This window comes from Larimichthys crocea, chromosome XIII (assembly GCF_000972845.2).
Source record: "Larimichthys crocea isolate SSNF chromosome XIII, L_crocea_2.0, whole genome shotgun sequence".
NCBI classification, from domain to species: domain Eukaryota; kingdom Metazoa; phylum Chordata; class Actinopteri; family Sciaenidae; genus Larimichthys; species Larimichthys crocea.
In genome coordinates this window covers 42,985,233-42,998,965 of record NC_040023.1, presented here as the reverse complement: position 1 = coordinate 42,998,965, position 13,733 = coordinate 42,985,233, and the positions used below count along the sequence as shown (strand labels likewise).

General features: G+C 44.6%; 1 protein-coding gene across 1 annotated transcript in view; it reads right to left on the bottom strand.

The window, feature by feature from the left end:
• Nucleotides 1–13,733, bottom strand: part of epha10 (EPH receptor A10) — a 146,361-nt gene that overhangs the window by 3,678 nt on the left and 128,950 nt on the right. The window contains exons 11-19 of the mRNA XM_027287191.1: nt 12,855–12,910; nt 9,079–9,204; nt 7,818–8,003; nt 4,386–4,447; nt 3,767–3,883; nt 3,290–3,376; nt 2,737–2,889; nt 292–482; nt 47–211 (exon numbers count right to left, since the gene is read on the bottom strand). Of these exons, the coding sequence (XP_027142992.1) occupies nt 47–211; nt 292–482; nt 2,737–2,889; nt 3,290–3,376; nt 3,767–3,883; nt 4,386–4,447; nt 7,818–8,003; nt 9,079–9,204; nt 12,855–12,910 (1,143 nt within the window). The remainder of the gene's footprint in view (nt 1–46; nt 212–291; nt 483–2,736; nt 2,890–3,289; nt 3,377–3,766; nt 3,884–4,385; nt 4,448–7,817; nt 8,004–9,078; nt 9,205–12,854; nt 12,911–13,733) is intronic.

Here is a 13,733-nt window from a genome sequence, read left to right as displayed (position 1 = left end):
CAGGAAATGAAAGGTCACGGAGACACAGACGTATAAATCCACTCACTGTACAGTCATCCGTGCCACAGACTCCAGGTAGCAGTATCCTGCTGCAGTGAAGTTGTCCTTGTATCGGCCCATGTCCACAGCGTCCAGCCACTCTCCCACTGAGTTAAAGGATGGGAAGGAGGGGAGAGGCCTCTCTGCTAGTGTGATGGATGAACTCAGGGTTCTGGAGGACAAGAAGTAGGGTTGATTACATTTGTAGAAGTGAATGTGTACAGCCATCCATTTACTGAGCCTGCATATTACCTGCGTGCTAGTGTGGAGGAACCAATGCCATCAGGGGAGCGGATGCTTTTGCTGAGGGCTGAGTGGATCTGGCTGAATGTGGGCCTCTCTGTCCTCTCCTTCTGCCAGCAGTCCAACATCAGCTGATGGAGATGTTGAGGGCAGTTAACCGGAGCCGGCAGCCTGAAACCGTCCTCGATAGCCTTGATCACCTACACGGTGTGCAGACGAAGGAAAACAATCACATGAGGTTAGAAAATCTGGAATTAGTGTTGTGATTTTTTAGTTATAGCTTATCCTGTAATTGGATCAATTCCCCAAAGAGCATGTTTGTGACTGAAGGGCAAGATGAGAGAAGTGAGAAAGAGAGTAAAAAAGTTTTGTCCTACTTAAAAAAAGTTGCTTACTTGCTGAGAATAGAAGCCGGTGGACAGTACAGCTCCTACTTGGATAAATAAGTGTAGAAAAGTGCTGATGCTTTCATTTTCCTTTGTCGCTAATTACACCACCTATAATGTTCTATTGCATTGTTTTGCTTTTTGGTAATTGAAGGTATTTTTAGGCAGCATCCTTTAAGGTCACCTTACAAACCAGCATCAGCTGCAAAACAAAAAGAGACTTATTGCTAACCTAAACAATATGAGCTGAATACAAATCTGCAGTAATGTCTCGACTAAGCCCAGCATAAAAAAACCGAAGCACACAGCAAAACTCGACTATTAGCTGAAAGATAGGAGAGTTATCTCTGCAGAAGCCGAACAATGCGAAATCCACCATGACTGACCGACTTTGTCTGTGGATTAAGAGGTCACTTAACAGGATATTCAATATCTTATAGTCTCACATCACAGGAAATTTGATGGGGTATCACCAAAGTAGGGCTCCTATCAGCAGAAAACTGTATTATAATATTTTAATTTCCTATAATACCATATGTTGTAAGGAGAAATTACAGAGATGAAACAAACAGACCATAATGTGCAGTGTTTCTTCACACTCTAAAAGATAAGCTTGTTTTGATCTCAGCTCAGCGCCTTTCATCATAGCCCTGTGAAACCTCGCTGTCTTCAAATAGTGGAGCATGAAAGCACCGGTCCAGACCTCCTAAACGCTCCTCGCTAATGTTTCACCATAACACCTCGCACCAGATTTGCTCTCAGTATATGTGAGGACGATACGTTCTCCTCCTGAGTCACTAAGAAATACATTCTCCTGAAAGGAGGAAATAAAGTCAGAGCATAATCACAAAAACGACATCCATCAGCTGCATTATTGCCTAAAACGCTCCCCCTCTCTCTGCACACCGCCCCACTCCACCGTCCTCTCAGCCCCTTAAGCTCCTATCTCTCTAAAGAGCATTCATAAAATGCTTTTCAGCATTTGACATTTTCCATTTAATCAAAGTCGGTAGGTAAAGGTCACGATGGATCACAGGTGGACAGCCCGACCAACAATTTCGTTATGATATAGTGTATCAATTTAAAGTGGATTAATATCCCTGGCACTCTACAAGCTTGACCTTTGCCCTCTCAATTGGAAAGTTTGATAATATGAACCAGGCTGAGAGGAAACTTTATGAAAGGGCACCAGAAGAAAGGAGTGTGAAAAAGTGGCTGTCCACATGTCTGCTGAATAACTCATGCATATTCATTTTGGACATTCAAAAATGGAACATGCTAATAATCCGTTGCTTTTTGAACTATGCGCCTACCTGCATAAAGTGAGGGCATTCTTTTACAATAACAGCTATTTTAATGGACTGCACTTTTGACTTGATGAACAATAATAAATTATCACAATCTTTTCATAGTTTGCGATCCTGTGTGTGTCGTCAGCTTCTAATAAATAGAACAGCAGTCACAGAGGATACTCGCTCATCTCTTTAGCAAACTTGCGTCAGGCTTTCAGCTACACTTTAAAGCACGACGTCTTCCTTCAGAAATTAGAATAAAAACAACCTTTTCTTTTTTTTTCTTTGAAGGACAAAGAGGTAGGACTGACAGTGCTGCAAAACAGAGCACCCACCCACACTGACTTAGAAATTATAGGTTTCTAGTGACAAGCAGGCAGGCTCCTATCGACTGGACAATCTCTTCAACCCTCAAACAGCAGCGAGCACTTTACATTTCCTGAAATTTTTCAGAGGGATATTTGAACACTTTTAAGAGCAGAATGGGCTCTCGGGGACAGACGGGGGCCACTAGAAGGGGGTCAAAGCGTCCTTAAGAGAAAACAGGATTGGTCATGGAGCTGATGCAGACTTAAAGAAGAGGACTTAGCCCCTGCAAAAGCTTTCAGGGATACTGTGGCTTCTTGGCTTTCTTTTAATAAGATCCAAGCTGGGCATGGATACAGAGTCCATCCATAGAGTGAGGTATAAGAGAGAGAGAGAAACTGGTAAAGGAATAGAAAGAAAATGACTGGAGAGATTAATGGAAAGCACCATCCTATCTCACACACACTTACATCCTGGTTGCCCATATCCCAGTAGGGTCTCTCTCCGTAGGACATGACCTCCCACATGACAATGCCAAAGCTCCAGACATCGGAGGCCGAGGAGAAGCGATGGTACTGGATGGCCTCAGGAGCGGTCCACAGCACAACGCTCTTCCCTCCGTGCTGCAGGTGTGAAGTGGAGAGGTGAAGAAAAAAAAAAAAGGCGTGGAGGGTTCACAAAAGTAACACTTTGATATTCTCTTTGAAAAGCTTTGAACATATTTTCAGGATATCAAAAGAATCTTTAGAGTGGGTTCACCTCGAGTTGAATCCAAAAATATCCAGAGAAATAAAGCACATGAAATAGGTTTTCTCTGACAGCTTAATTATATGACCTCCACTGAACCTGACAGGACATGTGTTAACTCTCATTCGGTGTGAGGCTCATTAAAAATATCACCCTTACATGTGTGAACCTCAGACCAACAGTCTCTGTGCCACTTTGAGGGTCATTAATTAGGGAAGTGGAATGTAAAATACTGAATCTAGTTAAGTTGCCGTTTTCACATAGTGTTTCTCTTACCAGTGTGGTGTAGATGGCCTCGATCTTGTCCTCCTGGAGAGGTCGGAAGCCTGATACCTTACAGCCCAGGTTGGAGTTAACCAGCACCTGTGAGTGGGAAAAACAAATTAGCATTGGAGACATTTAGTGAAACAATCTCAGCGGTGGGCAAAGTTCTTTTTGTAACAGGGACAATTGATTGTTCACAAAGAACAGCCCTGTTTCTTCATTTTCTGCAATGCGACCACTGCATTTGCACTTTGACAGACAGTTACTTTTAGGAAAAAGGGCACTCAGTGAAACCTGGATGTGACAAAACGTTTCTGACAGTATTGTCTCGTCATGTTCGGCTTCATGTATCACTCAAATGAAAACCTGCAGGCAAGTGATTGTCAAAGATGTTTGCAGACAAGGACAAATTGTATTCTGTAACCCACCTGCACAAAACTTGCACACATCACCCTCTCCTCTATCATCTCCTCCCACCTGCTCCCTTACCTTGTGTGCGGCCAGCCGTTTATGGACAAAGCCCATTTCAGTGAGGTATTTCATCCCTGATGCCACCCCAGTCAGCATATCCATCAGCTGCATTACAGTCAGCTGGCCCTCGTGTTTCTGAGGTTACGGGAGGCAAGAGACAAGAGACGGAAAATGAGGAAAAAAAGAGAGGAGAACAAGGGGGGTGAAGAGAAAAGGACAAGAAAGAGGAGAGGAGCGGGTGAGTATGCACAGTGTGCATGTAGTGATGCGACACATCTGTTACTACAGTGCAATGTTGTGCTCGTTGAGCTGAATCACTTTATTTGGAGAATAAAAACAAACAGGCCATTAATTCATATCATTATAAACCACAGCGCAGTGGTTCACAGAGCAGAGGGGCAACAAGAACAGTTTACAGAAGCTTACAGCATCTTTAAGCAGGAAACACTCCGTTTGTGCCATTAATTATGTTACGTTCTCCTTATTACTGTAAGAAGCGCGAGGATTGCTGCCTGCAGTGTAATAACAGTGAATTTATGTTTATGAGAATAAAAAGCTGCAACTGTGGAAAAAAAAACAGGATGATGAGGTTTAATTCAAGGTGAATGCATACACACAGACACACAGAAGGACTCACCCTAAGGAAGGAGTCTAAGGCTCCGTTCGACATGCTCTCCACGATGATCATCATGGTGTTACCTGGAGGAAGACAAAGAGACAGTGGAGCGTATGAGTCAAATTCGGCAAAAATGGAGAGACTACAGGGGGGAAAAAGAAAATGAGCGAGTTAATAGAGACAGAGACATGTAGGGGAGGGGGGGGGTAAAGTGAGTCGAGTCCACTTGGCAGCACGGCAGGCGTTGTGCAAAGCCATTCTTCACCCAGTGAACTGTGGTGAAGTCTGGAGAACCTGTGTGCTGCCCTGGCTGTCTCAGCAAGTTTAATGACCCTCAAACACTCGACGTGTGCACGAGCGCACACACTGACCGACACAGTGCAGGTATACACGTTCATACACACACACACACACACACACACACACACACACACACACACACACACACACACACACACACTGTGTGCCCAGGCACAGATGGCAGGGTTCCAGCAGTGCTATGAAGTGCACAGAGGAGGAAAATAAGACTGCAGCAGTCAAAGGAGAGAGGAAACAAGGAGGAGGAGTGGATTATGGAGACGCAAGATAAACTTTCATAGATACATAAACAACCTGATATCTTTAAAAAAAAATACATATCTGTGATACCAGGCTGTCACACTGACTTATTTTGCTTATTACAAAAATGATAACTTGGCACAAAATTCATGGTTTGCCAGTATTAGCAGGCTTCCTGGAAGCTATTTGGAAAGGTGACCAATAACACTCGGAAACTGTGAGTCAGCACAGATACTCTGCTATAATATGCCAGCCATCATGGCATTCATGCGAGGGATTCATATACCAAAGACATATTGAAAAACAAATCCTTTGCTGTTTCAAACAGTGTGTTACAAAACTGTCTTTTGTACGGACTCAATCAGGTTTCGGGCTGATGAAAATTGAAATATCCACGTGTTGAGGAGGGGGACAAATATTAGATGTTCTTGTGGGAAAAGAAACAAACACCGTGACAGCCAATCACGCTTGGCAGAGCTGGATAGGACCCAGAGGATTTCATGACAGAACGTGTCAGTGGTCAGTAGATTATTTCAATAAGCTGATCTGGTTACAGGCTCTCTGAAACCACCATAAAGCAATAAAGAGTGTCCAATAAAACAATTGAACAACAATTCAATGAAATGCAGACAAAAAACGAGGGCCGCCACTTCCTGTCAAATTATCGGCAGATTTTTTTTTTCTCTGCCAATATGCACATCAGCAAATATACTAAAATGTATATGACAATACAGTTTAAGAAACATTATATAGAAATTAGTATTTTTGTGACTTGTCACCTCCAGTCTCTGGTAAATATGTTCAGCTGTACTCAGCTGTATTACTTATGATCAAAAGCAGCCAAACATCAACCAGGTCACCAACAGCAGACCCAGCAGCAGCTAATATTACTGACTAGTCCAACAGCAGTCAGCCCAGCTCGGCGTCTGTCTTTCAGCCTTTTATTTCACCAAGCTCTCACCAACCACTAAAAGTCAGTCCCACATTTACTCTGGTCCGGCAGCTTCTTGCTCGCTCACTTTTTCTTTTTTTCTCAGCTTCTTCCTTCAGCGTCTTCCCAGTTGTCTCTGTGGTACAAACACTGACACTCCCCTCAGTGCTCACAGCTTACAGTTCAGGCAGCACAGCTAACAAACTGGGCTAACATTAGCTAACAGCAGCTACAGTTGGCTGTAAATCACGCAGGAGGACATCAGAGGGGAAACAGAAAACCTTTTCTCTATAAAATATGATCTAGTTTCACCAAAATCAGTGAAATATTTCAGTGGTGTGTGACTTAGTGCTGGAAGGTGTTACATACTTCACAAAGTTACTCAGTGCAGAGACAGGAGTTTTGCAGAGACACCATTCACCCGATTCACCTGAGTCAGTCAGTGTGGCATCAAAATGTTTCAAATCTGTTGTTTTGGTCAAGAAGTTGCACTTTTATGAAGTTTATACATTAAGCCACTGAGAATTCTGGACTCTGATTGGCTGGAAGGTGTAGATTTAGTAACCGGACATCTACTACTAAAGGACCTCAGTACTCCATCCACCACTGGAGAAAGCTTCTTAGGTTCTTGGGACACACCGATTATCTCATGTGGCTTTGAGTGACGGTGAAAGGATGGAAGATTAGGAAGGAGGCTGCTGTTTGCAGGTGGTGGTGGAGGGCTGAGTGAGGATCCGGTGGGAGGTAAGTGATGTAAAGCAGGTGATTTGTAGTCTAACAGTCGGTGGGGGTGTGTGTACTGTTTGTGTGCACAGATGTGTGTCTTCATGCCAAGTGAGGAGGCAAGCAGGCAGGTGTGTATGTGTGTGTGTGTCAATGATAGTGAAAGAAAGAATGAGCATATGGGACTGACTTGTGTGTGTCTGAGGGAGTGTGCACATGTGTTTTGTGTGTGTGTGTGTGTGTGTGTGTGTGTGTGTGTGTGTGTGTGTTTATGCACGTGATGGTGGGAGAGATTAGAGTAGATCTCAGGACCCTGCTGGGTCTCTAGCACCAATTACTGTACCCTGCACATCTGCTGCCATCCTACTGAGCACAGAGTGTGTTCAGGCACCATGCCCACACACACCCACACACACACACCCACACACACACACACACACACACACACACACACACACACACACACACACACACACTACACTGAGCATCGCTGTGGCAGTAACAAAAACTTCACAAACTCTTTAAAGCTTCTCCCTTCACCTGCCATTCCCATTAACCTCTACCTCATCTTCTCAGTCTCTCATGTCCCTTTGATTTTTTCTCCTCCTCCCTCCTTCCATCCTGTTTTCGCTCTAGGACCTCAATTGCTATCTGTCAGCGGAAAATAGGTCTTGATGTGGCTCAGCTGCCGCTAGCGTACGCCATCCGTCCCACCACCCCGCTCTCCACTCTGCAACCTTTTCTTCCTCCTCCATCCTCCCGTCCCGCCCTCCTCGCTGCGAGCGCTGACCCCCTCCATTTGTGTGATATTGAAGTGGTCGGAGGATCGCAGCGCTCTCCCTCAGTCCTCTCCACTCCTCTCCTGTCCATCGCCTTTGCCACTCCTCCAGTCTTCTTCACGTCTCTCTGCGTAGCTACTAGAAGTGTGACCCCCTCCGCATGTGTGATATTAAAATGGTCAAATTCCAATTCCCCATTTTACCCCACTCTGCTACCGTACAGCCTGATTTTCTTTCCCCCATTCCTTGATGAACCTCCTCTGTGATACTGGCAGTGGTCAGACTGTCCCATTCCTCCTTTGATCATGGAATACCCAGAATACCCCTCTCTCCTCTCTGCTTCCTTTCATCTTCACCCGCTCTCCTTTTGTTTTCTCATTCTTTTCCCAGTGGTATCATCCTTCCTCCCAAACTGCCTTTTACATTCTGCTTTCCGCTTCAACTCCCTCCCATCCTCCTCACCGGTGGTGATGACGCCCTCCAGCCGGATGATGTTGGAGTGGTCAAACTGCCCCAGGATACCAGCCTCGCTGAAAAAGGATCTACGCTGTTTGTCAGAGCAGCCGGCCCTTAGTGTCTTTATGGCCACTGGCAGCTCTCTCTTACTGGGCAGCTTCAGGCAGCCACGACACACCTCCCCGAAGTCACCTGTAGGGAGAGACAGACAAGTGGAGGTCACAATCCCTATGGATCGAGGGACAAACAGAAGTAGTGGAGAAAGAACAGGGCAAAACGTTGCAGGTCAAATGGAGTAACATCTGTGCACAGATGAAAGTGAAAGAAAGTGAGACGGAATGAACGGTGAGGAGGGGGGAGGTCAGTGTAGAATCAGGTGGAGAAATACAAACATATTGGGGAGGAAGAGAGATGACGCAAATGAACAGACACTATTGAGAGGGAGAGAGGGGAGAGAGAGACATGAAATACAAAGGGATCAAAGGGAGATGAAAGATGGCGTAGGGTGCAGGTGAAACAGTGGAACATCAAGTAGAGACAAGGCAAATATAACAGGCAGAGCAGTGGGGCTCCAGTTTGGCAAAGATCAGTGAGATGCCTGACTGATTGAACTGGTTTCTTCAATTTGTCTCAAGGCAGGTTGAGAGAAAGTGCAAAAAAAAATACTTTGAGCCGCCTCGAGATGATTGCTCCTGCTGTCTGCTGTGTATGCTCACACTGTGATTCAGAACTGTTTCCTATTTCAGACGAGAAATGGCAGCAAGAATTAGTTTAGCTTCTGTTTCCATTTTGGAAACAAGAATTTCATAATTTCTGCTGTGCCATGCATCCATAGAGATTTGTATATGGTATATTTATATAATGTATATTTTTATGCATTAAGTGACACTCACTTTAAATTTAAAGGGGAACTCCATCTATTTTACACATGAAACTCATTCTGCTTGTCACAAGAGGCACTACAAGGCTCTTGATGTTGTAAAATGGCTTCTGTGGCTCTGAAGAGAGTTTCTACAGTCAGAATGAAAATAGCTCTGACAATGTCCTCAGGGCTTGAGACCTTAAAGCAGCCTGTGTTTTGAACTTGGGACGTGGGTATACGTTAGGCAGGGAGGGTGAAACAAAAGCTGCTTTTGTGTTGCATTCTAGTTCAGCTTGACTCCTACTAAAGACTAAACGTCAAGATATCTCAGCCTTTGCTTCTTTAGATACTAAACAGCTGAAGCACCCCTTTAAAAAGAGTGCAAACATCCAGCCTGTCGTGTACCTGTGTGCACAATCCTCTCGATCTTGATGCTCGAGTTGTCCAGCTCCTTGGCAAAGGCGTGCACGGCCTGCAGCAGGTCCTCGCAGGTCTCTGGGTCTATGTAGGTCCTCCGTGTTGGGATCTTAACTGAACACACAAACGCACAACATAAAAAAATGTATTTAGAGGTGTGCTGGTGAGGCGAGACTTTCCACAGTCCATAAAATCAACAGAACAGCAACACAACATTTAAGTCCACATCCTCGTCTGCTAAAAGAAACATAAAAGTCTGGAGTCCCTGCAGCAATATGTCCACATGAGACACAACTCTCAGATTCAGATGCTATTAAACTGCGAATGAGCAAATAACATACAGATTGTTAGTTAGTTATTTGGCACAGAGATGTCTGTGGGCCTGCCGGTACCTCTCTCTCTCTCTGTTAACACAAAGCGAAACATTTCTCATCTCTGCATCACTCTGTGCTCTGTCAACGCTGCAGTCAGAGGAGAAATTGGTATCTCTGCCTTCTTCAACAAAGAATATCTCTCTGTATGATTATTGAACATTCGGCAAAAATGTTGTGTCTGGGGAAAAGCCTGTGCTCTTTGATGCAGAAGCTGAAATCAATACCTTAGTTCTGACCATTGATGTGTGAGATAGCTGAAACATTTTCTGTGCTCAACTCTCACGTTTCCGTGTTTAGGCAATTATCTGTCGCATTAACAACCATTCAATTTCTCACAAGTAGCTTAAGGATGATGTTTCATATTTGAAAAGGATATGAAATATTCCTATTTATGTATTCAGAACACGTCTAATTCTGCGTTTTGTTTGTTGTTTTGACCTTGTGAACTCCAGAGACAGAGAGAGAAAAAAGCCAGATCAAAGCCTGCGAGTGCTCAGATCTGACTCCGGGTTTCCTCCACACGGCTTTAGTCAGATCACAGGGCTCTTCCATGAGGGCTTTTTGTCTTTCTGCTTGCTTCTTGTTATCTCAATAACACACACACACACACACACACACACACACACACACACACACACACACACACACACACACACACACACACACAGTATAATCTTCAGTCAGAAACTGGGACAGGACATAATAGACAGTAAAATGCTGAGGCAGAGAAACCTTAAAGTGCCACCTCACTTGTAGTTGACTTGCTGCTTTGTTGTTAGTTTTAGAGTTTGAGGACTGCTTCGTACTCGCCAAAAATAATGACAGCTCAGGTACCTCAGCAAGAAAGATCTACAAAAATAACATTAGCCCACATCCTCCATCCGCTCTGTGACATTTGATAAATAGCAGAGTAAGTATAAAAGTGATGTATTGTGAGCTACACAGTGTGTTAACATACAACAACAACAATAGGAGTTCAGATAGAAGCTTATCTGACGTCTTCTTAACCATTACTGCAGCCCATTTCCTTTAAGGACCTCAAAACTGCTTCAGTGACACTAATGAGACACAACGACTGCAAATTTGAGCTGACTTTTCAAAGTGAACTGATATCGGCCTCAGCTGTCTGACTGTGTACAACCGAACAAAAGATTTCTATTGTTTTCTTTATCAACTGCCCATTGACTAACACTAACTACTAGCAGATAAACCAGCCGGCAGACAGCCAATAATCATTGACCAATGGACTATAGTTCTCAATTAGATGACCTTTTAACCTTGTTACTACACGTGAAGGCTAATCTTCCTGGAAAAGGCCTGGTAGTATTCCCAAAATCCAGGCCGAGCCTCTGAAATGTGATTACAGCTCTAGATCGATCTGAGGGAGCCTACACAGGCTGCCTCATAACGGCTTATTGATCCAACACATGCACACACAAACACACAGGTTTGCTTGTGTACAAACACACTCACAGATATCTTTGCGTACACACATAAACACACACAACATCGATGAATAAAGCCCAAAGTCCAATACTGACAATTATCTATTCAAGGCCAGGGCTGAGTGCAGGATCGAAGACTCTTTTCTGTCAAATAGGGTTTTCAACCACACTGTTGTAGCTTAAAACCAGCTGTGTGGTGCACGCACACACACATACACACATGCACGCACACGCGCACACAGAGGGGTTGCTCACACGGCTGATAAAATGAACTCTAAAGGCTGGAAATGACTGAGATGGCTCAGACACATATATGACACATGGATACACCCTTGGTTGGCTCTGTGGCTGATTAGTTTCAGGGTTAACTGTGTCACTGCCATGAGTGATTGAGGGGAAACTGAAGCATGTTCACACTCGGCTGCATGTTCTTCAGTGGACCACCGAGCGAGCTAGTGAGCATGCCCGGACCCAAATATTTCATTCCACTCCAAAATGCTGCAAACTCTTTATCACACGCCTTGCTATCTCTCTCCATTTATTTCCCCGGACACAGCCTCTCTTTGTCTCTCTCTCACATGCAATCAAACTCCGGATGATATCTAAAACTGGACCGTTAATGGAGATTGCAGATGAGGCTCCATCCCCCTCCGTAACATGTTTCTAGGTCACATACCCCGACATAAAACTAATGTTCTGAGCAGTGTCACTTATGATGAGTCTCTCCATCTCTGCCAGCTGGCCGCCTCATACTCAATCCCTCTTCCCCTCTTACTGAGCCCTGCCCTCGCTCATTTACCCTCTTTTTTCACTCCTCGTTCTCTATTTTATGACTTGCACACTCATTTATTTACTCATTCTCACTCTTCTCTCGTCCTTCCGTGTTAAACTTTGGTTGTGGGCTGTGTTTTAAGAGTCTTGCAGGTGGACAGATGGGAGAAAAAATTTAATCAAGCTTACGTGACACACGCTTACACACAGACACACTCTGTGTCTCTGTGAAAAAAGTGTGTGTTGGATAAAGAGAAGGCAAACGTGTCTTGTGTGCCTATTTATGTGAGTGTCCGTGTTCTGCAAAAAAAAAAAAAGAAAAAAAAGTGTGTGTTCGAAAAGCAGGCCAAAACTGTGTGTGTGTGTGTGTGTGTGTGTGTGTGTGTGTGTGTGTTTCTGTGTGTATTGCGTGCTTGTCAGCTGTTGGCATGTCTTTGTTTGGGCAGATTTAATTCCCAGCCGCATGGCTTCGGCTCATTATTCATCAGGCATAGTGCTCCAAACCTCTCCAGAGGGCTCAGCATGCTGGGAGATTAAACAACTTAAATGAGGATGCACATACCCCACCCCCCCACCACACACACACACACACACACACACACACACATCCAGCACATTAGCAAAGCACTGGCACACAGACGTACACACAAACAGGAAGAGATATGTCAAACTACTTCCATTCTGTCACTGTCAAACAAAAAGCCTATTGAGAGCGTTCTGAGCAGAGTTTAAAAAAAGCAGCTGTGTACAACATCACACACAACAACGACAACATTTAACGTCCGATTTGGAATTTCTGCTGCCTGCATGCCTCACTCTGCAGGTTTAACTACACCCGCTCCGATCTCCAGCTCTTTATCTTTCCCCTCCTCCTAATTTCAATCTCGCCCCATCAAGCTCTACCACACACACCACCTAATGGAGTGTGTCGGTGTGCTCAGAGTTGGCTAAGCGTGCACTCAGAATTAAGAATTAATGCTGTGGCGCCAATGTCTCAGAAGTCATCTGTAAGGCAGACGCATGTGTGTGCGTGTGTGTATTCACATGCATTCCAGCACAGAATAGGAAAGACACGTCCCACCTCTCCCCAGAGTTTGAACACCTACAGTTAACACTCACACACCCACACACACACACATACATGCAACATAGAGCGATCACCGCTGTCACTTACACTGGAAGTAAAGTTCCTCGTCTCCCTCCTGAGAGGCTTTGCTGTAGCCGCATTGTCTGCAAAGAGAAACAGAGACAGTGTTTTATCCCAGTCGGCAGACACAAACAAACACGAGCATCAGGCGCTTGTTTATCTTGCGACATAGTAGATTATATGGAATGTGCAATAACTGTGAGATGAGGAAGTGAAGACGAGAGCATTGGTAGTGCAGATGGAAAGGATACAGGGAGGCCTTCAGAGAGAGCCCTGATGTGACGCCACTGATGAGCAGCAGAAAGATCTGAGACTGAGTAAGTGGAAATCCTACCTGAACTGACTGAGAGAGTTACACACACACACACACACACACACACACACACACACACACACAGTTGAGCTGTATGTTCTACTCAGACACTGGATGGCCAGCATAGTGTTTACTCGGATTACAGAGCGGGATGAAAAACAAGACAAGAGGGACACAGCCAAGGAGCTGAAGGAAGTTTGGATGGTTGAATCTGCAGTAGATCTCCTAACAAACGGTGCTGATGAAATATATCTGAAATATATTTTCTAAATCCATCTGCACGCAGCATATCAACAAGTAAATATAGAACAGAATTATTGTTGCCATGTTTTCAGGGAATCAGAAGTGACAGTAAGGCGGTTGTCCATGCAGGTGTGTATAAATCTGTGTGTGTGTGTGTGTGTGTGTGTGCTTGTTTATTTACATTATGCATGTGTTTACGGGGCTGGGTTTTTTTTGTTTTTTTTGCATGTGCATATCCCTGTGGGTGAGGGGGGGGGGTAAGATGTGATCGAGGTTGAAGTTGACACATCCCCTCAGCCTGTGCAGCAGCAGGGTCTGAGACAAGGTCAGGACCCTGTCTGTCAAAACAC